We start from the raw sequence: 24,204 nt of genomic DNA, 5'->3' as shown, positions 1-24,204 counted from the left end.
AGATAATAGAGTTTATCTCCCTTTTTTGGTACCAATGTATCTTTTCTCTCAAATTTTAATGAAATCTGTGAGTTTTTGATGAAAAAAAGGAAAAGAAGGTAAAATTTGAAACAAAAATAAATCAGAATTTAAACCCAAATCATTTGCATATGCTCTAATTTATTTGCACTACAACAAAACTTTGTGTGAATGCAAAATTTGCACTACAATCAAACACAGAACACGCTCTAATTATTCTTTACTTCATTCCACTACACGGCCATCACTTTCAAAACGTTATATCATTAGGTGATTGAGACAAGGAGTGTTCTCCTCTCCTGTGGACGTCACAATCAGTCAATTCTTGGAGTGAAACCGAAAGGAAGAAAGAGAAGATAGAGGACCCACCCCATCCACGCCCGGGAAAAAAAAAAGGGCACCAAAGCAACAGACTCCACCCGCTCCAGTTCGACCCAACCAGATCTCACAAAAACCCTATACACACTTCACTGAAACCAAAAGCTAAGACTGAACAATCTTCTTATAAGAATAAGAATAACCTCCACCATTCACACACATATGGATTGATATATGAATATATAGATAGAACTGTTAATAAATCGGGTTTGGGTTGGGGCCAGTTAGAACTGGAATCCATCTGACATAAAATATTAAAAACCCGGAACCGAATTACCAAATCGGTCAGTTCTCAGGACAATGGACACGATTATAATAAATAAATAAATAAATACGTTTAATATATATATATATATAACTCGGATTGGGTTTGAACTGATTGGGGACTGGGTGGAACCGGTTTTAAATCAATAATAATCGGGATACTATATCAGAACCCGGATCTGACCCATCGGTTCGAGTCCATGGAATCCATCACAGCCCTATAAATAGATAGAAGTAAGCAAGATAAATAATGGTAAATAGTGAAGAATGAATGCCAATATTGCTTGTGTCTCTAAATCCATTATGAAAAACCGAACTGTACTACTTCTAGGAAGGAGCCAAAGTGAATTCTCCCACCCCTCTCTCTCTCTCTCTCTCTCTCTTTCTGTGGGCTATTTCTTAATTAAATAGGGGACACATCTGAGTTGTTATTCTCATTCGTTAAGCACCTAGCTATATCATGGAATTTTCATTAGCGTTTCTTCTTTTTCTTGTCCTTGAGACCACCTCATCCCACTCTGTATTAAGCGATGACATAGGAGAGAAGGAAACCGCAAATCCTTCTTTCTTCCCACTAGACTTTCTCTTTGGGACTGCTTCCTCCTCCTATCAGGTATAGCTGCCTTCCTTTCTCTTTCCATGATGCAACTACTATAGCTCTCTTCTTTCTTCTACTTCTTCTTCTTGTCTATTTTTCTGTTAATTGAACAAATAGATTTAAAAAGATATGATGGTGGTTAAGTGATCAAGAGAGCTCTCTATGTTCCAGTTTGAAGGCGCTTTCTTAAGTGATGGGAAAGGCCTGAACAATTGGGACGTCTTCTCCCACAAACCAGGTGACTCTATATTTTTATTACTCTCTCTTTCTCTACTGAATATAGGACTCTATATTTTCATTAATTCTCTATAGGAGATCATATATAAGCATGGGTTAACTGTTGCAGGTAATATCGTGGATGGAAGTAATGGAGATATCGCCGTGGATCACTACCATCGATATTTGGTACTAATTAAACCATGACTCGAAATATGGATATCTATCTATCTCTTTTATCTATCATCATATATATAACATTATTAGCAGCATCTGCAACTAAAAGGGCGACGCCATTGGAGTTCTTTTTCCTTTTCTATTCATTAAAAGGAATGACAACTTAAACAGGAGGTCATCCATCACAAGAAAGAAAGAAAGAAAAAAAGAAAAATATTTAAAACGGAACGACAAACGGCACCCCCAACTTTTGTTGGAAAATGGAAACCTAGGAATGGGGAAACCAAAAACAAACCAACCCCTAAGAGGAAGACGTCCTTACCTGTGGGACTCACTTTCCATTCCAGGAACAAGTTTAATTAGCTGCATGAGGAAAACAGCCTGAGCTGTTTTGAAGCTTCACCCCAGTTAGATGAGATCTTTATAATTTTGTCTTTTTTATAGGAAAAATATTGATCACAATTGCTCTTTTACCCCTTTCCAGGGGCTCAGGTCTCATGCATATCAAGCTTCAAAACAGTCCAAACTGTTTTATTTCCAAACAGCCAAACTTTTCTCCTTGGGAGTCATTTAGTTGAAAGTAGTGGTTTTACATAGTACCGGTCCTACCGGACCTTTTCCTTTTTTCTTCTGACTTTTTCGGGATATAAAAAAAAATATTTTTTGGTTAGGTTTAAAACCCTAATATAACACCGAAAATAGGGGGTGCAAAGTCACGTGAGCTGAACCGGGTTTAAGTTCAAGCCAGGCCCAACCCTAAGAATTGAGCATAAGGCTTGAGTTTGGCCCGAGCCTAAGGTCAAGTCTTAACAATCTAATTTGGGCTTAATTCACACTAAAATTTGATGAACTCAAATTGGAATCAGGCTTAGGCTAGGCTCTAGTTGGTTAATGAACCGGTATCCACATTAAAACTTGACATAAATGTAAACTTATATGCATGCATGTATATGATTTACAACAAAACAAAGTATGTATATATATGTGTAAATATGTCTATATATGCAAATATGTATATACATAGTTAGATTGAACTCGGGTTGGGATAAACTTGGATCAGGCTCAAGCTGGGTTTTGGCTACTAAAGGGCTAGGCCTAGGCCCAAACCCATGGGTCCTTATTGGTGTTGGTGCGTGCCTTCAAAGGCATGGTGGCATAACTTCTTGCTCGGTTCCCATAGATAGTAATATACTGTAGTCAAAATCTATCCAACATGTAAAGAGAATCTGAGAAGGAAATAGGGTAAACTGAGATGAGTAGTTGAACGAACTGCTTCCAAAGACTTGCAAAATGGTAGAGAAATGTCCCTACTCCTCATATGAGCTCTTTGATGCTTAAGTCAGTAAGTGAGGGAGGAATTGTTAGGCAGAGCTGAAAAGGCTATTAAGCAAGGAAAGTAAAGAAGTAAGGAGCTAGAAAGTATTTATTATGTACCTTTTAATGAGGTTGTACCTACATATAAGAGAGGTGTTGTGTTCATAAAGGAATTCTAGTCCTGCTGGGAGACAGCTACCAAGCCCAAGGATCCCAATGGCTTGTCCTTATCTAAGCATACCTCATGGTTCGTATGAACCAACTAATTGGATCAATGGTCGGTTTGATTTGTTTCATTGGGAACTAGTGTTTTAAAAACTGTGTCCGAGGCCAAACCGTTTTTGCCTTCAGGTCTGGGCCACCGGTTCAATCGGCCAGGTCAAATGGTTCAGGCCATGCCATATCATTGCATGTATGTCTGTATGTATATATATATACACATTATATATGTGTATAAATATATATTTTAGTAATAAATAATGTATAAATATGTTTTAAATATGTTATATGCATTATGTTATATTTAATTTATATTTTTAATTCAGTTTTTAATTTTTTATTTTTAAAAAATATTAAAATTTATAATTTGATGCCAAAAACGGGATTTTTTTTCACAAAAATAGCGAGGAAATGTGCCTATGACTTCTTAGGATGCATAGATCTCGAAAAGTTACCAAAAAAAAGAAAAGAAAAACACCCCAATTGGACATCAGAGTGCAAAGTTATAGCCTCCAAAAGTTTTGCATACATTGAGTGTGTAACCCACGAGCCGGTCATTGGGTCGAATGGGTCAACGATTCAACTAGCCGAATTGAGTGGCTCTTGACCAAATCCACAGTTTTTGACCATCTAATGGGTCTTAACTGAACCAGACCTGGAATCCTGACCAGGTGACGGTTCAAACGGTTCAACAGCGGATTGAAAACATTGTTGGGAACTCTCTGATTCGTTCTAGGATACGTGGCAACACGGGGTTGGACTGCGTGTATAAACCTGTAATTTTTCATCAACAATAATGATATTGAGAAATCATTTATCAAAAAAAAATAATGATATTGAGAAATCATAAATCTCTATAAAACTTTCGATTGGAAATAATTTGGTCGCGCAAACTTTTGAATACGATTCCTGTACTCTTTGTCCTGAATTCATGAAAAGATCAAAAGACAAGCTAGAAAAACAAAGTTTAAGTCTTTTCATGATTCCACTTGTTAGTAGGGCAAACTCGTTTTTCATTAGCATTTCTGTACATGAAAAGAGGTTCCCTTATTGGGTATTTCTCCCACTGGAGAGTTGGGAAAGGATTCTCCTTGATGGGCCAAGCCAAATCGCTCATCCCACTTCTGAAGCCAAGCAAAAACTGTTAGGTTGTGTTTGTTTGCATTAGTACAAATGTATGGGAGTGTAAATAAAAATAAAATGCAAATTCTCATTTAATTTTGTTTTGGGTTTTATTTTATTCTGTTTCATGTCTTAATTCATTTCATTTGTATTGTAATTAAATAAAATAAATTAAAATTTAAAACAAAAATAAGTTAAAATATACATTCAAATTATTTGTACTGCCATAGTTTTACAATAATACAAATTTATTTACATTGCAACCAAACACAGCCTTATGTACATTTATCAATAAATTTGGATTTGGGTGGAGAAAAGATGAGGTTTGGTTTAGTATGTTGATCAATATGGGAAGAGATAAGGTTAGTATTTTTTTTTAAGCCATGAGATGAGGTTAATATTCGAATTAGACCAAAGCTATGAAAGCGATCCTCCTGATCGTGATGGAATGGAATAAATACCCTCTAGCATTTACTTTTTTAATACTCGTGATTCATTAGTGGGCTGGGCCCTGTCTAGCTAGGTTAGGGTATATTTAGCCCCAAATAGATAAAGAAAACATCTGGGTCCAATTTCCACTCAGGTCTGTAGGACCCAAATTCAATCTTGGGTATACCATGTCTGACCCAATAAGATATGAACCTACAGACCTTTAGCTACTAATCATCTTGTTCGCTTTTCTCAAAATAGTTTATAACAAAAGGACAACAGTTTTTAAGTATCTTATATAATATTAGATTCTGGATCTACTGCAATTTTTCCCCTTAACTGCCATTTAATATGTAGCGATTTCCTATTATATATGTGGTTTCATATACATCAGTATTTATATAAGTTAATGGGATAACAGCAAGAGGTTCTGACTCTAAAATTATCTATACTATAATAAAGTAGATAATTGTTTTGATTTTAATGGAGGTCATAAAAATTAAATTTAATTATATAGTACCAAATTGTCAATTTATATCTTTATGTTCATGCCCTTAGACTAGTTTAAATAAACCATAAGAAATATATACAAACTTTGGCCGGTTAATTGTTCGAATTGTTGATTTTAGTCAGTAAATTGCTGAACCGGCTAATTAATCGTTCAAACCGTTTAAACGGTTTTGATCATTTTTTTTTAACTATTTATTTTTTTATCAGAACGGGCTGACCGTTCAGGTCAAACGGTCAGATGGATCGAATTGGTAGCTGGACCCCTGACTGGTTAAAATTTAAAAATCATGATTTTAATTGACTATGGGTCAATTAGTTTGATGGTTGACATCATAATTATTATTATTATTATTATTATTCTTGTTGTTGTTAGATGGAATGATGGATAGATGGGTTGGTAGTTTTTTTTTCATTGGGATTAGTTTTGATAGACTAGACGTTTGGGAGTATATTTAATTTGTGGCACAATATATCGAATTGTAAGATTACATTCCATGAGGAAACTGGAAACACTGATGTGATTGAATAGACATGTAGTAATTATATATGCAAGAAAAGTTAGGGAAAAAAACATTTATGCATACTCGAAACTTGCATCCAAGAAAAAAAAAGAAAATAAGAAAAAGGATCAATTTATTAGAATACCCCTTATAGTTTTACATATTTATTTATACCTATCCTTTAGTTTTTATTTTACTAAAACACCCCATATAGTTTGTAATATATTTACTTAATTGACATTTCATTAAGAAATATTTATTTTGTCATATGAAAATAGTAAAATGATCACCTAAACTAAGTGAAAAAAATTCAAGGGCATGGACCCATGGTTGTTTATTCCAAAAGTACCCCTAAACTGAATGGAAAATGTTCAAGGGTATGGATCCATTGTTGTTTGTTCCAAATGTACCCCTATCACTTTTTTGTGTAGAAAAATTTTGACCAAATAGAGAAAAATAGAGTGGTTGTCTATGTTTATTAGGAACAAAAATGGTCTTGTTTTTAGTTTCTTTTGATTAAATCTATTTGAATAGATGATAAGGTTAAAACTGTCATTTTCCATTTTCATCTAAAAGAAGGTCGATTAAGTAAATTGATTTCATACTATAGGGGATGTTTTGGTAAACCTCAAACGATAGGGTAGGTTTCACTAAATTTATGAAACCATAGGGGGTGCTTTAATAAATGACCCTAAGAAAACCTATGGGTTTACTAATAAATAAGCAAGAAAAATTGTGGGTGTTATATAAGCTTTGATATGTCAGTGGTTAGGGCACAACCTTGTTTGGTAGACCAGTGCATCCCTAATGAAACACAAGAAAAAAGATAGGGAAAATTCTCAATTAGTACCCTGAACTTTGGGCCTAGTGCCACTTTGGTTCCCAAACTTTGAAATGCAACAATTCAATACCAGAACTTTCAAAACGTGTTAATCCAATATCTACCGTTAACCAACTGTTAACCAGCCGTTATGTGACATTTTAAAAAGACGCAAATGCCCTTCAAATGTCATCTAATTTAGTGATTTTCTTTATCAACCATCTAAACATTGACAAAAAATTAACAATCCCAAATCCTTACCTCTTATATTCAAGAAAGTTGGGGTCACCAAAATGCCCATTGAGATGTGACCCCAACTTTCTTAAATATAAGAGGCAAGGATTTGAGGCTGTTAATTTTTTGTCAACACTTGGATGGTTGATAAAGAAAAATAGTTGACACTCAAAGGGCATTTGTGTCTTTTTCAAATGTCATTTAATGGTTGGTTAACAGTAGGTACCAAATTGGCATGTTTTAAAAGTTTAGGTACTGAATTGTTGTGTTTTAAAGTTCAAGGACCAAAGTGGCACTAGCCCAAAGTACATGGTACTAATAAGAAATTTTCCAAGAAAGATAAAACCCATTGATGTCTAATACAAATGAACTATAGGTGTGATGTGGGCCTTACTGGGTTCCGATTGCATTTTTGTGCCACCCACATTATTGTTGATTGTGCTGGCAGAGTAGGAGGAGAGTCTGACATGAGCTCAGAAAATAATAATAATAATAATAATAATAATAATAATAATTTAATAAGAATACAAAATAAATAACAAATTAGGAAAAACTCTTAAAATTTTGTTTCACATGAATATGAATTTCAGTATATACAATTGTTCCAAATAATAAAACGAAATTAAAGAATTAGTGGAGTAAAATAGAAAATCAAAATTTATAATAATATTAAAAAATTGTATAATTATTGAATATTGGCTACACTCTTCTCTTAAACTTCCACCTCCTTGATTGACTTAGTAATTGGGATAAAGTATCATGTCTTCCTTAATCTTGTAATCTATTCTCCCCATCTAACCAATCTTTCTGCACCTGCACATGCCAAGTCGTGTCAACCCACAGGCAGCCCAACCCGTTTTAACCTTGAAGCTGAACCAAATTTTTGCATATAAAAAAGTGATTACTTTCAAGGGATCTATAATTATTAAAAACAATATAAAGATGGTTGTTTTTTTTTATCTCTATTGCTAGTGATGATTAATTTATTACAATTTGTTGGATTTTAATCTCATAAGAGATTAAATCCAATGGGTTTGGTTCGTCAATTACATGAGAAATTGCACCTGCACACTTGATTGAAAAATTAGCTTTTCTCTTGTAAAACCCGGTTTTGAACTTGTCCCACATTGGAAAATTATAAGATTTGTTTTTAATATTTTAATAGGAGCTGATTTACACTCCTTAGAAATAGTAGATAATAGTATGGGGGTTTGATACTGCACAATGCACGCACATGTGTGTGCAGTGCCTTCTCTGAACTAGTACCTACATTTTCTTTATACTTCTTCATAAACTATTTAAGGAGCATGAATCAGATTTCAAAAACATACAATTTCGAAACAACTTATTTGGCTAATTCGCTCTTAGGAACTAAGAAGGAAATTAATAAGTTCCTTTCTTCTACATAATTCTGCCAAGGGAAGCCATGGTTTCTTTCTGCAGAACAGTTGAATTGATTTCCCCTTGAAACCATTCTCCTTGTCCGGTCCAAACTCAATGTTAAGAAAAAGGGAAAATAGAACCCACTAAAATCAGATCAAGAGAAGGAAAATAAAGATTCAATATGGGGTATTATGAAAAAACAGGAAGATATAGAGCTGATGCAATCTCTTGGAGTTAATAGTTATCGCTTCTCCATTTCGTGGGCAAGAATTCTACCGAGTAAGTACACAAGTTAGTCCATTCACATATAGTTCCCCTTCAACTGCAATGCTTTCTATACTGAATTGTTCTTTATTTTTGAATTTGAAATTAAATCAGAAGGAAGGTTCGGAGAGAGAAATCCTCAAGGCATTGACCACTACAACAATCTTATCAACGCTCTCCTACGCAAAGGTTGTTCTTCCTATTCTACTTCATCATGGGCATTCATTAAATTCAGTCTGAAAAAGGCATTCTTCTTCTACGTATGACATTTTTTAATCTTTCACAAACTAATCAAAAATGGTTTCTTTTATTTTACAGGGATTGAACCATTTGTTACTTTGAATCATTATGACATCCCTCAAGAACTTGAAGACAGATATGGAGCTTGGCTAAGTCCTGACATACAGTAAATATCAGCATTACACTTAATTTCGTGCTACATTTACTACCTTTGTGACTCACACTATTAATTTCGTGCTACATTTTTTTTTTTTTTTTGAGAGGGGGAAGTGGTTAATGAGTTTTTGGTTCCCATTGACCAAGATACCCATTTTCGTTTTTCAGATTTATGTGGGCTTTTCTTGGGTACCACTTACCTGGAATTGGGGTCTACTCCTCACAGAGCACACCTCATACTAACCTCACAGTCACATCCCACCTTGAATTGAGAACATCTCCGCATGAATTATAAATGCAAGTATGGGAGATATTCCCGATGTGCGGCCAGGACGTGCTGTGAGGTAGGTGTGAGGTGTGCTATATGAGGAGCAGATCCGGACTCCACTTACCTGAGTAAGTGATGCTCATTTCCTAGGTGGGTTACTTTTCCACCTGGGGGAAAAATTTTCAACATTTGGATGGGACAAAGTCGCATTTAATAATGGATTTTTATGATTAAAATGGTCATTTTTTATTTATCTGGAAATAAAAGAACATAATAAGTATTACCCACGTAAATAACTTTTCGAAAAGCAAACACAGCTTTAGTGGCTTCTCTAAAGCAACTCAACCAAAGCTTCAGCCTTCCCAAACAGGGCCGGAGTCATTAGCTTTTGTGCTTTTGTTCCTGCAGGGATGATTTCGGATATTTGGCTGATGTGTGTTTTGAGGCCTTTGGAGACCGGGTGAAGTACTGGACCACCTTCAATGAGCCCAATGTCGCAGCTGTGCGTGGTTACCGATCAGGGATCCACCCACCATCTCGTTGCTCAGCATCATTTGGGAATTGTCTACATGGAGACTCAAAGACTGAGCCCTTCATCGTGGCCCATAACATCATCCTCTCTCACGCCATTGCTGTCAATATTTACAGAACCAGATACCAGGTATTTTCTTTTATTTGGGTTTTGTGGCTCCTATTTTTGAATCTCTTTCCACAAAAGAAGCGTCAAATTTCATGGGCTCAACCCACTTTCTGCATTAGGGCGTTTCAACCTTCAGAAAGTATCAAAAGCTTTTCTATAATTTATGCCAAACTAGACAGGATACAGAAAATATAACTGAGCTTAATTAGCAACACAAGCTAAAGAGACAGTTCTTGGAAGCTAGAAGCCTACAGCAAATCATTTGGAGCAAACTATTCTTTTTACAGCCTAATTAGCAATAACTTTTTTCAGTTTTCTGTGTTAAAGGTTACTAATAACTTCCCTCCTTTTCTCGTTAAACACAGAAGAAGCAAGGTGGCAGCATTGGGATTGTGATGAATGCCATATGGTTTGAACCACTTACCAACTCCCCGGCAGACAGGTTAGCTGCCGAGAGAGCTCAGTCATTCTATCTGAACTGGTAACGCTCTCCATCCATTTATCTATATATGTATGTAATGACTGAAACCATCTTTAATTTATATCTGCGTGTATGAAGAAACCCATACGAGCTAACTGGTGATTGTGTGAATGTGCCTGCACGGCTTATTTGGAATGCAACAAGTCTTGCAGGTTTTTAGACCCCATCATATTTGGGAAATACCCTCCAGAGATGCATGAAATTCTAGGGTCTATTTTGCCTGAGTTTTCAAGAAATGAATGGGAAATACTGCAGACGGGCTTGGATTTTATTGGCATCAATCACTATACTAGTCTCTATGTGAAAGATTGCATTAGTTCCATGTGCAAACCCGGAACTGGAGGCTCTAAGACAGAAGGTTTGGCCTTAAGAACAGGAAGAAAAGATGGTGTCCCTATTGGTGAACCTGTATGTAACCTCATTGCCAAATAAATACAAATTTTCAACTGATTGAAGCTTTACTTCTCTCAGTAATTTACTATTGTTTTTGTTTGATCTTGTAGACTGGGATGGACTGGTTTTATGTTCACCCACAAGGGATGGAGAAAATCATTATCTATGTTAAAGAGAGATACAATAATACACCCATCTTCATCACAGAAAATGGTGAGTCAAGATACAGGTTTTGTCATGTCTTTTCATGCCTGTCTTCTATATATTTCGAACTTCAATACAAAGTTATGTTTGATGTAGGGTATGGTGAAGAGAATAATGCCAGTTTCTCCACTGAAAATTTCCAAAATGACATCAAGAGAGTGGACTACTTGAATGGCTATTTGAGTGCACTACAGAGAGCAATGAGGTATATAACTCCATTTTTTTTTTTGGTAGAATGACTCCACTTACAAGGATGAAGGAACGAAACCTCTAAAATATTGGTAGTTCAAATTAAAACATGGAAAAATTTTTATACTTGGCTTTTTTATTTTTTGGCTCATGCTGCTCAATTTCAGAGTTCATTGAATTAAAACCAACTACCAAACATTCTGAATCTCATGAAGTCACAGTTATGTGTGAACTTTTAAACATGACTGTTCTGACTGTGCTTAAAGACTTACAGTATATTTGTTACAATGAGCAGGAAGGGAGCAGATGTCAGGGGGTACTTCATCTGGTCCTTGCTTGACAACTTTGAGTGGATATGTGGATATACAGAAAGGTTTGGGCTTTACCATGTTGATTACAAAACAATGGAGAGAACTCCAAAGCTATCAGCAACCTGGTACAAACAGTTCATTGCAAGGCAGAAACCAATCAAAGCTATAATTCCCCTTAGCAATCAAGAATTCTCCTAAAAAGTGAGACACTGATGTTTCATCTGCATGTGTAATGAGTTGAACAAGATCTAAATAAAAACTTGACCACAAGATGGATGCACATTAGATCATGGATTGGTAGGAAAGAATTTTAGATACAGGCATCACAAGGAGGAAGACCATTCTATGTCAATCAAAGCCATAAACTAAGCGGCCATGATTTGAAAAACAATTAAGAAAAAAAAAGAGGAAAAAGGTAGAATGATGCACTTAATTACTTGGGATGTATGACATATTTGCTTAATGCAACAATAGATGTATGGCATATTTGTTTCAAAGAAACCAGCCAAAATACTACTATTTTCCAGTAGTATATTCTAAAACATGAAATACAAGTATGAACAAGAACAATCAAAATTGCATAGCATTCCACAAAACACATGTCTTCAAGGAATCCTGTGTACTTTTCTTTCCAGAATCACGGAGAACAATCATCTTCGAAGAACCTGCTTGAAACTCCCAAATGTATTCTTGTTCCAATAGATGATTCCATTGCATGGAACAATAGAATGGTTCCTAAAGAACCTACCTAAAGGAAAATATTGGAGGTCTACCCCTGCACATTACAACTCAATTCACCTCATCAGCCTTAATCCCAACAATTTGGGTTGGCTACATAATCCTGTCCCACCAATGTGTTATATCAAGAGCCATGTTTTTCCTTTTTTTGTCAAGTTACAAGCCTTTAAATAATTTTTTACCACTTCAGATCATGTTTTCATTGACCTTCCTTGTACGTGCAACCAAAACAAGTTACAGAAATTGATACAACCGTAAATCCCAGAACTCTTCAAACATAAAAGAAATAGAAATAAATGATGTCTCAATCTTGAGTAAATCAATGGACATCTCATTAAAAGAACTATGCATCTTTTGTTGACATCTCATAGAAACCCATTTCAGGGGAGTTGCCAGATAAAGCATAATTAATTACAATACCATGAGATTACTGAGTATTGATCATCTTCCAACTTCTATAATCCGATGACAAGTGACAACTTCTCTAACAGTTCCGTCTATCTTGTAACAGAAATAAGGGAAGCTTTTATCATTTTTCATCTATTGTTACATTCTGGTTTTAGATAAATGACTACAGTCCTGTTTGAAAAATATGCAAAATTATAATTTACTAAATGTTGAACTTGGATCATGGCATAACTACAAGATCAAACTCAAGGTAAAGGGAAAGAGTATCCATCCTTTCCTATTTATCCTGATTCTATAAGGGTCTTTTGCATGATCTCCCTACTTGATGCCACTTTCCTTAATGAATGACCTGAAGAATTGACCTCAGTATTAAAGCTTTTTTATTTTTCATCTCCACCATGGAGATCCAGCCTCATAAAAATGCTCCCCCTCGTCCCAAGAGATCTGGCATGCTTGGAGTCCAATAGCAATGCATGGTTCTTTCCCATGATGAACAATCCACTCTTCAATAGCTTTTGTTCGATTATCATCGTTTGTATATTTCATCCCGTATTCACCAAATGGATTCAGCCCAGGATTGGTCATCTCAGCAAGTGCAGCAGGCATGTACATTGAATCACCCACTATAGGTGCACCACAAGCAGCCAATTGTGCTCGGACCTGCATACTTAGACTGTGGTCAAATAAGATTTTCCTTTAATTAACACTACTGAGAAATTTTCTTCCTCTATGAAGGTAACATAAAGAACAAATTTCTATGACACCCATTGGGATACAGAGATAAGTTTTAGCAGACCTAAAAAAATTGTGCATTCACTCTCTCTATGATCATTGAGAGAGAATTATTATAGACAAAAAATGCACATGATAGGATGTGCAGCTCTAACAAAAGATTCAGACAACCTTCCTCCAAAAATACTAGGGAGGTAACTTTCCATTAGTATACAGGAAACAGCAACAACGGTTTTCCAACATTCTTTTTCCTTCCAATGGACAGATACCAACCCATCAATACTAGGGGTCTCCCCATTAGAACTCTTAAGACATTCCATCATCCTCCATGTCAAATTATGTAAACCTGATCTCCGAACCCAATCCCCTACATTATACATTGGGAAAACCAATATTCTCCATGAAAACATTTCAACCCTATAACAGTGGGAAAGTAAGTTACTTAATAAAAATGCTAATAAAACGAGTATTAACTTTTTTCCTGTATAAGAACATTAAGGGATAGGACAAAATCTATGCAAGGATGAAAAATTCTATCACCTGGTGAGTTCGGCCAGTCAAAAGGTTAATTTTACACTCATATGCAACATCCTTCTGAGGCCATCCACAATCATCAATGCAATACTCCTTTTCAATGTTGGAATTTGGCCAAGGTACCTCCTTGCATTCCAAGACCTCAAGTTTGCATAAATGCCATCCCTTGATAAAATCTGCAGATATAAGATTCATTAAAATCCATGATATCAGATGCCTGATAGATCAAAAACATACTAGCTCATAGTGTAGCAGTATGACAAAGAAGCCAAAGAGGACTGCTCTGAACTATATTCATGATATTTCTATCTGGCAAGGTTGAGTTCCATTTATAATATGTCAAAATGAAGCTCAATGCAAAGTTTCAGAATAGTACTGAAGAGTATAACCAAGGTGGCTGACATGTTACCAGATGCCTGGCATGTTCAAATTTAAAAGAAGCTCAATGCAAGTGCAACTCTAATAAGATCCAACTGAAGCTAGTAATGTGGTTAAAATAAATGGGATAGCTTCCTCTGAGAAAGTTGTATGCTTTGTCCGGTTTCAGATGTCATAACAAAAGGTCTAAATGCATGTCTGCTTATTTTCTTGGTATGCAGCATGGTGATAAGCATCAAGACATCTCTACATGTAACCTTGTATAATTCAGAAATACATAAATAATTTAGAATAGGGATTAATTTAAACTATATATAAAAATGCGGATGTAGAGTGAAAGTTTTTTATGGACTAAAATTACCCTCTATTTCTTTTTTTGAGAAAGGATATAAAAGTCATTTTATTACAGTCTTAATGTCAGCTTTAATATTAATGTATTAGTCTATCTCTAATTGTAAGAGTTGAAAATGTAACTTCAATTATTACTTTCCACCTTATTTAATCCCCACTCATTAAGTCTTATAATTAAGGTATTTCTCTTATTAAATCCTATATTTAAGTTTTTTTTAAATATATAAATCCTATAGTTTTAAGTTTTTTTTTCACTAATAAATGCTACTAATTAGGTCTATGTCAATATTTTTAACAATATAAACCCATCTATTTTAAAACTGACTAACAAAGTCATTCTTTATCCAAGCGGTGGCTAAGCAATTCAACAATCCGAATCAAATTGAACCACCTATGAAGTCATAGATAGGTAATAAAATTTTTAAAATAGAAATAAATATAGAAAATTACAAAAATGTAGAAAAAAATAGACACATCTATGATATTTTAATTAATCAAATTAAAAAATAAGTGCAATAAACAAGAATTATTTTTTATTGATAATGGAAGTGAAATACATAATTTAGAACTAACCAAAAATGAAATTATTTTACTGTTTTGCAAAGATCAATAGTTCAACTTTTGGGTATAATATCATATATTTACCCAAAAAAAAAACATAAATTTCGCAAAAAAATATCCAGGTACATGTATAAATATCATATATTTATCATATTAAATAAAAAGTAAGTGCGACATATCAAAATTATTTTTACATAGAAATACAAAAAAAAATATAGAAAAATTGAACACATCTATAATTCAATATTTACATTACTATTAAAAATATGAATAAGATTGTGGAACCTTCTTTTGACTAAAATATTCATTTTTGAATTTAGTCCCTATTTAATTGTAAGGTTTAAATTGTAAATTGAACTACTACTTTTCACTTCATTCAATTCCCCCTATTTAAATCTTACATTTTTTGTAAATGAACAAAAAAAAGATACACCAAAAAGATAAAACATTACAAAAAGAAGAGTCTAGCCAAGGAGGCCTATCAATGATACTTGAAACTTCACAACTCGATCCGATTATCACACATTTGGATGAGGTGTTTATGTTGGATTTTGGAATCTACATCCAATGAATAATAAAAAACAACAAAATAAAAAAATACATAAAGTTTATAGAAAATTTTGGATACATTATTACTATCATTATCATCATCTAGAATTGTCACATGCGCACTTACTAGTAGAGAAAAATGAAGAAAAAATTAAGGAAAAATAAAAGAAAGCATGAAATTGTGAAAAAAAATATCAATAAAAATCTGTCAAATTGACAGTGCAGTTGTCATACTCTATTTATGTCCAACCCCGCTAGTTAATCAAGGAGAGGAAGGAAGAAGGGTTGAAGAGATATTCTTGATGGGATATAGGATTGGATTGTAAACTTGTCATTTCTGTTGGCCACTAGATCCTTGAACCAATAAGATCACTTTGGAGATTGGAGACAGGCATGGAGAGATTTTTTATTAGGGATGCGTAAGTTCTTACAGGAATTATGGGATGTTGGTTGTTTGGTGGGCTCCACTTCTTGGTGGATAATCTAGTTGATTTGCTTGATCCATTTGGGGGATGAGGTCCAAGGATAGTGTTTTAAAAGGTGTGGGAGGCGTACGCCAGAGGCACTAACACCTCTAAGGCATACTCATGAACACCTCCAAGGCACTAACACCTCCAAGGCATACTCATGTGCTAGAGGTGTACGGCTCATGCGCCTCATGAACACCTCATATAAAAAGACTGAAAAAAAAACGAAAAAAGAAAAAAGAAAAAAAAGAAAGGAAAGGATAGGAAAGGAAAGGAAAGGAAAAGAAAAGAAAAGAAAAGAAAGGGAAGGGAAAGAAAAAAGAAAGAAAGAGAAGAAAAAAATAGAAAAGAAAAGGGAAGGGAAGAAAAGATAAGGGAAAAGAAAGTGGTATGCCCCTGATCCCTTCGGTTGGGGGGCTTCGCCCCCCTTTTCAATGCAGCTCTTTTTTGGTGTTAGGGGGGGTGGTCTTTATTCTTCTTAATATAGAAGATTTTTATTAAAAATAAAGAAAAAAACGAGATCCCCCCTTCCTCTTCTTCCTCCTCCCCTTTCTCTTCCTTCTTCCTCTTGACCCCCTCCTCTTAAGGAGGCGTAAGCCTCCTTGTGTTCGGGAGGCTTACGCCTCTTACGTTCTGAACTACACCTCATGCCTCTAGGTAGTGGAACGCCTCGCGTCACGTCTCCATGTTTTAAAACATTACCGATGACTATATACGACAACCATATGAACTCACCACTGATGGAATGTATAGGACCAGTATGGATTAATTACTTTTAGGCAATGGCTTAAGGGCTTCCTTCAATTGTATTTCAAGTAGGCCATTAGAACCAAGCTTAATGGGTCAAGGACAATGGTTTATTTATATAGAGAAGATGGGCCGAATGGCCCATAGGCTGTGGTTTATTTATATAGAGAAGATGGGCCGAATGGCCCATAGGCTGTTTATCTTTTTTTATCTTTTATGTTCTTTGCTGTAATGGACCTTAATCTGGGCTCTTATTCTTTCTTATGTTATGTTTTTAATTTTCTGCCCAACCAAGGGCCTCTCTGTAAATTACTAAAGTTTAACTTAATGAAATGGGATTAGGGGTGTAAGAGGAGATTATGTTCAAAAATCTCTCTCTGAACCCTAGTTGCCGCCACCTTCTTCTTCCTCTTCTCTCTTCTTGAAACCTGATTTCTGCTACTTTCTATTGATTCCCTGCAACTTTTTAAACAGTCCTTTCATTTCAAAAGGCTGTTTTTCTTCTATTTATAACCACAGTCTTGAATGGCCTTTTTAGTAAGTCGTATTTTCTAGTGAAAAGGTTATGCGTTTTTTTTCATGTATGGTTTAAAAGTGATATCAGTGCCTAAACTCCATATTAAGTGCTATAACCCAGTAAAAGAAACGATAACCAGTGTATCTATTATCATCTTTTTTTTTATGATCATGTTCTATGATATCTAGTCTAGGAGTGCCAATTGCCAAAATCTCCTGTTGGCATCCCCTTGGCTTGTCACTGGTCCATGGGAAGACTGTATTGCCAAGTCAAGGAACAACAACATAATGTACAAGACTACAAATGCCATCATGGAAAGGACCCTTGGTTTTAATAGCATGACCATTAATCATGAGTGGTAATTGGTAAACATTCAGAGATCAAAAGATTAAATTGCAAGGGATGCTTGACAATGATAAGGGTTACCCTTTGAAATAAGTCTTGGAGCAATATTGATTGGACGCATGTGGTGGGTGATTGTCCCAACTGGCACAGGGGCAGCAGCAAGAGCAAGATAAAGCTTTTTCACCTTTTTCTCCTGGTTGAAAATATAAAGTTCATCAGCTAAGAACCTAAAGAATATAAGCAGAAAAGACTTGTGTCAATTGATTAATAAAAGTCTCTTTTCCAGTTCAGCATTTATTCAGAAAGGAAAAAATAAAAGGACAAGAAACTCCAAAAGGAAAAGCAAGAGGGGAAAAATCACAAAAACCTTACCCTGATCTTTCCATGAAAAATAGAACAGTACTCTTTAGTCCTAGCTAACACGACACTGCAAGCAAACAAATTTAACTCGTTACTTATTTACCATATTCATAACTAGCAACTTGGCCATTTTGGATACAATACCAGCCTTCAGTGCAGTTGTCAATCTGATGTGTAGTCATTAAGGGAATTGTCAATCCCAAAGCACGAGTGGCAAATGTTACACAACTTTCTTCAATATTATCTGATGTTCCCCCCACCTAAACAAGGTTAACATATAAGCAGCAAATAATTAATAATTTTATATAGAGAAAACAAATGATTGATGTAAGCATCAAATTATTTAGTAGAAACTTCAGATGTAAGACAACAGAAAGCGACTACAAGAATAACCAGGTTTTCCATTGGCGATCTTGGTTGCCTATCTAAGAATTTGTTTACAAAACATAAAGTTTATAATTAATAAGTCCATTATTTTATATTTATGTAAACTCATTCTATATGTAAAAGTCAGAGTGATTATCATTTTAGTTTTTCCTTTATTTTAAAGATAGTGAAACAGACTCAGAATAAACCCAAAAATCTGATAGGATTTGAATCTCCTCCCAGAACCCTTTTTTTTATAAGTGGTACAAATGATAGTATTAATTATAAACTACAGGGGAGGGCAAGAAACCCTCAATCGTGTACAAAAAGTGTGTTTGTAAGTATGCACAAAAGATATACATTCAGCTCCTATACATAGAAATAAAAAAATAGGAGATGGAACTCCCTCAAAAATCCTTGAAATACAAGCCCGTTTTTTCAGGGACCATTCCACGGTTTCCACCTTGCTAATGACCACCTCTAATGGAGCATATTTAACTTAAAATGTTCTGCAATTCCGCTCCTTCCACACTGCCCATCAGATAGCAAAGGAAAGATAATTCCATAGGAACTTCCCTTTGGTTGAAAACAGACCCATTCTCCAAGAAGATAATAGCTCGGCCAGAGTGAGGAAAGACCCATTGGACCTAAAAGATCCTAAAAAAGTGGCACCAGATCTGGTAGGTAAAGGGGCAATGAAGTAACAAATGTGAAAGACTCTAAAGCCAAACCACAAAGACTACACATAGCATCCATCTGCATTCCCCATCTCACTAAAGTCCACATCATCTGAATCCTTCCACTTCCAGCAAGCCACATAAATAAATTAAAAAAAAAAAAAAAAAAAGATTTCGGATGCCACCAAAGATTTCCAAATCTCAGATCATGCAACCTCTTCAAAAGGCCCCAATAGGGCAGGGCAGCAAGAGTTAGTTGAAAACCGGCCATCCTTCTCCTCAACCCACAGCCAACTATCGTTGGATATGTGATAATTCTTCACCTCATACAGCCTGCTAGCAAGTCCTCAAGGAAAGTAACTTCCCAATCATTTAAATTTTTGAGGAATCTGGGGGACCGGACTGCTTGGCCATTAAACAGCTCAACAAACTCTTTAATTGACCCTTTCTTATTAGAAGCAATGGCAAATAGAGAACGGAAGAGCTCACAAAGATGTTGATCTGAACACCAAGAATCTTTCCAAAAATGGATGCTGCTGTCATCCCCCTGTTTGTATCTAATATTCTTCTGGAATTGAAGCATCCTAGCTATCCCTCTCCACACACTAGTGTCGTAAGACTGCAGCCCTAAATATATGCATTCAAGAAACTTACAACTACATCCCAAAAGGCCAATATTATGGCTAAAAATATATAATTACAAGGAAACTCCTGAAGGACTACATTCATTATACAAGATATATGAAGGGGATGAAGAGTAAATACAAAAGGGACTAAATGGTAAATATAGAAAATATAGGAAAGCTAAAATAGTAAAATATATAGGTTACTTCTCATTAGCTGTACAATATTGATTGTTCCCCCCTAGAAATATTGACTATTGCAATACTTTAATTTTTTTATTTAGTAACTGCACACATAAAAGAGCTTATTTTAGGCACACCACTAGGATTTTTGAGTTCAAGTAGGGATGCCAATTTTCCCCGTCCCTGACTGGGATCTCTCTCAAACAGAGATCCCACACCATTGCAAGTCGCAAGTCTCTCTCTCAAACAGATCTGAATCTACTTCCAAAGAGCAACTTTGCAATCTGGGATCTCTCTCAAACAGATTTGATTTTTGAAATCTCAAACAGATGTTACAGATCTGAAACTTTGCAACTTGCAAGTCGCAAGTCTCTCTCTCAAACAGATCTGAATCTACTTCCAAAGAGCAACTTTGCAATCGGGGATCAGGGTCTCCGATGGGGAACTCATCCCCAATGGGGTCAGGGATGGAGGAGCATTTCTTTCCCCAACTGGGATCGGGGACGAGGATGGGGGATGATTTGAAAATCAGGGTCGGGGATGGGGAATGTAATCCCCGCCCCGTTGCCATTCCTAAGTTCAAGTGACAAGCATGTGATGTCCATGTGTAAGATATCCACTCCCATATGTATTTTTTTATCAGAAATGGTAACTTTCATTAAAGGTAAATAAAACTGAGATACAGGAGTCAACCCTTATTAGAAGAGGTTGATCTAATAAACACCAACCATTACAGCACTGCCCAGTAAAGTCTCTCCCTTACAGTCCCTTGTTTAGCTAAAGCATCCACTCCCATATGTGTGTGTGTGTGTATATGTATATATATATACACCATTACAGCACTGCCCAGTAAAGTCTCTCCCTTACAGTCCCTTGTTTAGCTAAAGCATCCACTCCCATATGTGTGTGTATATATATATATACACGTAGATAGACAGGTAAGCAGGGGCATGCAGGCAGACATACAGACGAAAAGATTCAACTTTAGTAATGTCATCCCATCATTCACTGCTTGCACATTATGCATCATATACCACCATTATATCTTAAAATTTGATATAGAGCAGTGAAGTAATATGCTATTTACATACTGATGTACCAGCAGGTTTGTCCAGAACTACATAGGATTCAGTCACAGCTATAATTCTTGATCTCCAGTCAATTTCATAGCACCTGATCAAATTCAAAGACAACAAAACCACATATGAAACACATTAATTTCCAGTAAAAGCAAATGGTAGTCAATGCAGGTTAAATACTCAGAGAAAGGGAAATTCCAAAAGAAGTTGACGATGCAGGAGCAGATGAGTCAAAGTTGGTTTGTCTAGTTATAGTCTGCTAACGTTATAATTTATGATGTAAATCATGATTTGAACCATGAATCCAAGGATCATGATGATATCTTAGTCTTACAACCAAATCCTCTTCTAAAGAAACCTATTGTCTATTGCTTGAATTGTTAAAACTTGATTTTTGCAGAAGGGGAGGTATACTCAGAGAAGTGTTTTAGGTGTACATGCACATGCAAGTATTTTCAAATTCATTAATGTGGGTTATCCAGAATGTTTTCTGTGCTTCCTGTACAGATTTATAGCCAGATATTATCATGAACCTAGGGATCACGATAATATCTTACAACCAAAACCTCTTCTGGAGAAACATATCATCTATTGTTTGAATATTAAAACTTGATTTTTGCAGAAGAATTTTCTAGGCAAATATAAAGGTTGCCTGTTGATCAATTACCTTGGGAAGCGTTTTGGGTGTACATGCACACGTAGGTATGTTCCAGCTTCAACAAATTCATTAATGTGGGTTATCCGGAATGTTTTCTGTGCTTCCCGTACAGTCTTCCCTTTAATGGAAAGTCTATTTTTAAGAACCGATGGTGCTGTCACTTCTTTATATACACGAATTTGCTCAGGCGTTGCATTTGGAGGTGGCTCTGGACAAACCAGAGCATAATATACAGCTCCAAAATGGATGAGATCTGCAACAAATCTTCATAGACAAAGTTTTCTACCCATCACTCAACCTGTGCTAGTCTCAAGGTACTAATATACTGAAGAAAATTTTCCGAACAGTAAAAGAAAGAAAAATGAAAATGGCACTTACAGAGGAGGAAGATCTAAAGCTTTGCTAATATATTCAAGAACAGGACCTCCTTCTGAAACAACAAGATGTTCAATTCTTGGTGGACCATTTTGTAATGGGCAAGGAAGTAAACGAGTGTATTCAGGATACCTGCAACCAATAGTTCTGAGAATTAGTATATCCATAGTAAATGGCTAAGAGCCAAAAGAGAAACACAAAGAGAAAATTGAAACCATTTCATGTCAAATGGACAAAAGCAACTACAACCTATTTCTGGACAAAAGCAAAATATCTCTATCATACAGGTCACACACACACAGATGGCAACTACAACCTATTTCTCTAACATGGAATGCAAATGAGATTTAAGTTATTTGCGATGGAAGGCATCTAAGCATCTTATCTACCAAGTACCAATTACATGAGACAATAATGTCACTATAAATTTAACATTTTAGGGCCACACCTTCAGAAAGAGCAATAAGATGATAAAATGCATTTTTAACTATGAAACCTCCCTTCAAGAAAAGACCTACATAAGTAAAAAAACACGAAAAACAGGTATATTCATGCATGCACATATGTTTATGTGTATTATTGCTATAGCTAATGGAATACAATAACTTACAACAGTTTTAGAGACTGCACCACAGCACCAGTAATAATGTTTTCTTTTCTTTTCATAGGTAAAACCAAAAATAGATATTAAAAAGAACATACATGGACTATGTGGCAGTCAAAGTGGCAATTGCACAAAATTAAATAAATTATAAATATGCATGATGTCCTTATTAATTATGTATCAAGCAAGAGAAAGAAATAACATAAGAAAGAGTATATGCTATGCATGACTGGTTCACCTAAAATGGTATCTATGTTCTGGCAATAAAGAGGCTGAGTAAAGATAATCAATCACTTCTTTTGGACAAAATGCTTGACTAGGATATTTGATTTCATTCCCAATATTGTTTCAGTTGTATTCCACTGCTTTGATTGTCTAGAAGTTAATAAAGTATTTTTATCAACAGTAAGAGCATACTTGAATTCAAATAAATAAATGCATTCTAAAATGTACAATTAGTATCCTCAAGCCCTAAGGTATATTAAAAACTTCTCTGGTAGAAATAGCTCTCTCTCAGACTGAGACGAAAAGTAGCACACAATATAAATGATCCTCTGGGATTTAGGTATTCCATTACCTGTCCTATTGACCATCTTGGACAACATTGGATTTGAATCAATTGAAGGTCTCAGTATGCTCTGGGTACAATACAACATTTTAACAGTTGAAATAGTACACCAAGAAGCACACGGCAGAACTTTGAACAACCATCAACCAATTCAGAATCCTGTAAACATCTTACAGACTCATGCGCTATTAGTCAAGTGAATCTATTCATCCTTTTATTCCTCATTTGTGAGGGAGATTCGGTTTTAGGCAGTTGATAAAAGAGACTAAAACACTGACCATTAGTGAGAATGCATTACAGCCATGTAAATTGACCGAAGCCATTTTGCAGTTATAGTGTTATACTAGCATTTTGTATCTTCCAAGCTCTACAAGAATATACAGACAGAGATATACGCCGTGGAATTTTCTCCAAAACATAAAACCAAGTCAAAATATGAAATCTGGTTCCGAAACAAGCCGAAGGTGGATGATCTAGCCCATGAACTAAAATCATCAAAACCCAGTAGATGAGTACACGGGATTCCATATCTTCAATAAAGAAGTTCCAACAATAACAAATCCAATTTGCATAGCTACTACGCAATATCCACAACAATTAGTTTGAGAAACATGAACTTTGCCACAAAATAAGCTGAAAACAGGAACAAAGATAAAACAGACAGCCCAAAAAAATACAATAAAAATAGAGCATGAAGATATGAAGTACCCGTTAGCTGAAGGACTGCTGACAGGGGCACTAACATCTGTTCTTGAATTACGGCAGGAAAATCTGGAGTGGCTTGAATCCCAAGAACACCGACCCAAGTTCTTGTCTCGCCTTCTGTAAACATTATTGGAGGCGGCTAGTCTACGCACAAGAGCAACGGAGCCTGCAAAAGCTCTACAGTGTAAAGAACCCAAGCTGGCACAGAAGACTAGAGAGTAACTTAAGGCGCCAATCGCCATTTTCAGATGAAATGAAGAGAACATAGATAGAGGGAAATCCAATTGAAGTATCACCAGCTCGGTGATGTGAGGCTCCCAGTCCTACTATATTAAATTATTATCAGTATCT

At 35.5% G+C, this 24,204-nt stretch overlaps 2 protein-coding genes across 3 annotated transcripts; one reads left to right on the top strand and one right to left on the bottom strand.

The window, feature by feature from the left end:
• The first annotated feature begins 912 nt into the window (after window positions 1-912).
• On the top strand, window positions 913-11,613 carry BGLU47 (beta-glucosidase 47). Its single transcript, XM_088964699.1, has 12 exons — window positions 913-1,273; window positions 1,430-1,496; window positions 1,605-1,663; window positions 8,386-8,461; window positions 8,561-8,635; window positions 8,765-8,852; window positions 9,519-9,771; window positions 10,116-10,231; window positions 10,384-10,639; window positions 10,735-10,837; window positions 10,925-11,033; window positions 11,313-11,613. The coding sequence occupies exons 1-12, from the start codon at window positions 1,121-1,123 to the stop codon at window positions 11,524-11,526; spliced, it is 1,569 nt and encodes a 522-aa protein (XP_088820825.1). The 5' UTR covers window positions 913-1,120; the 3' UTR covers window positions 11,527-11,613.
• A 763-nt stretch (window positions 11,614-12,376) lies between these two features.
• LOC148875435 (Pseudouridine synthase family protein) lies at window positions 12,377-24,195 on the bottom strand. 2 transcript variants are annotated; one of them, XM_088964702.1, is made up of 9 exons: window positions 23,857-24,195; window positions 21,980-22,108; window positions 21,611-21,865; window positions 20,956-21,037; window positions 18,160-18,275; window positions 18,028-18,082; window positions 17,737-17,848; window positions 13,747-13,916; window positions 12,377-13,147 (listed from the first exon to the last, which is right to left on the bottom strand). In XM_088964702.1, exons 1-9 carry the CDS (start codon window positions 24,117-24,119, stop codon window positions 13,091-13,093), a joined length of 1,239 nt encoding a protein of 412 aa, XP_088820828.1. In that variant the 5' UTR covers window positions 24,120-24,195; the 3' UTR covers window positions 12,377-13,090. The 2 variants fall into 2 exon arrangements, with proteins under 2 accessions (XP_088820828.1, XP_088820827.1); XM_088964701.1 differs by having other exon boundaries at window positions 12,377-13,134.
• Between the last annotated feature and the right edge of the window lie 9 nt (window positions 24,196-24,204).

The sequence above is a fragment of the Nelumbo lutea genome, chromosome 1 (genome assembly GCF_056320005.1).
Source record: "Nelumbo lutea isolate HS-2025 chromosome 1, American lotus-T2T, whole genome shotgun sequence".
In the NCBI taxonomy this organism is placed as follows: domain Eukaryota; kingdom Viridiplantae; phylum Streptophyta; class Magnoliopsida; order Proteales; family Nelumbonaceae; genus Nelumbo; species Nelumbo lutea.
Note: the sequence above shows the minus strand (reverse complement) of the source record. Positions and strands in the feature narration are given on the sequence as shown.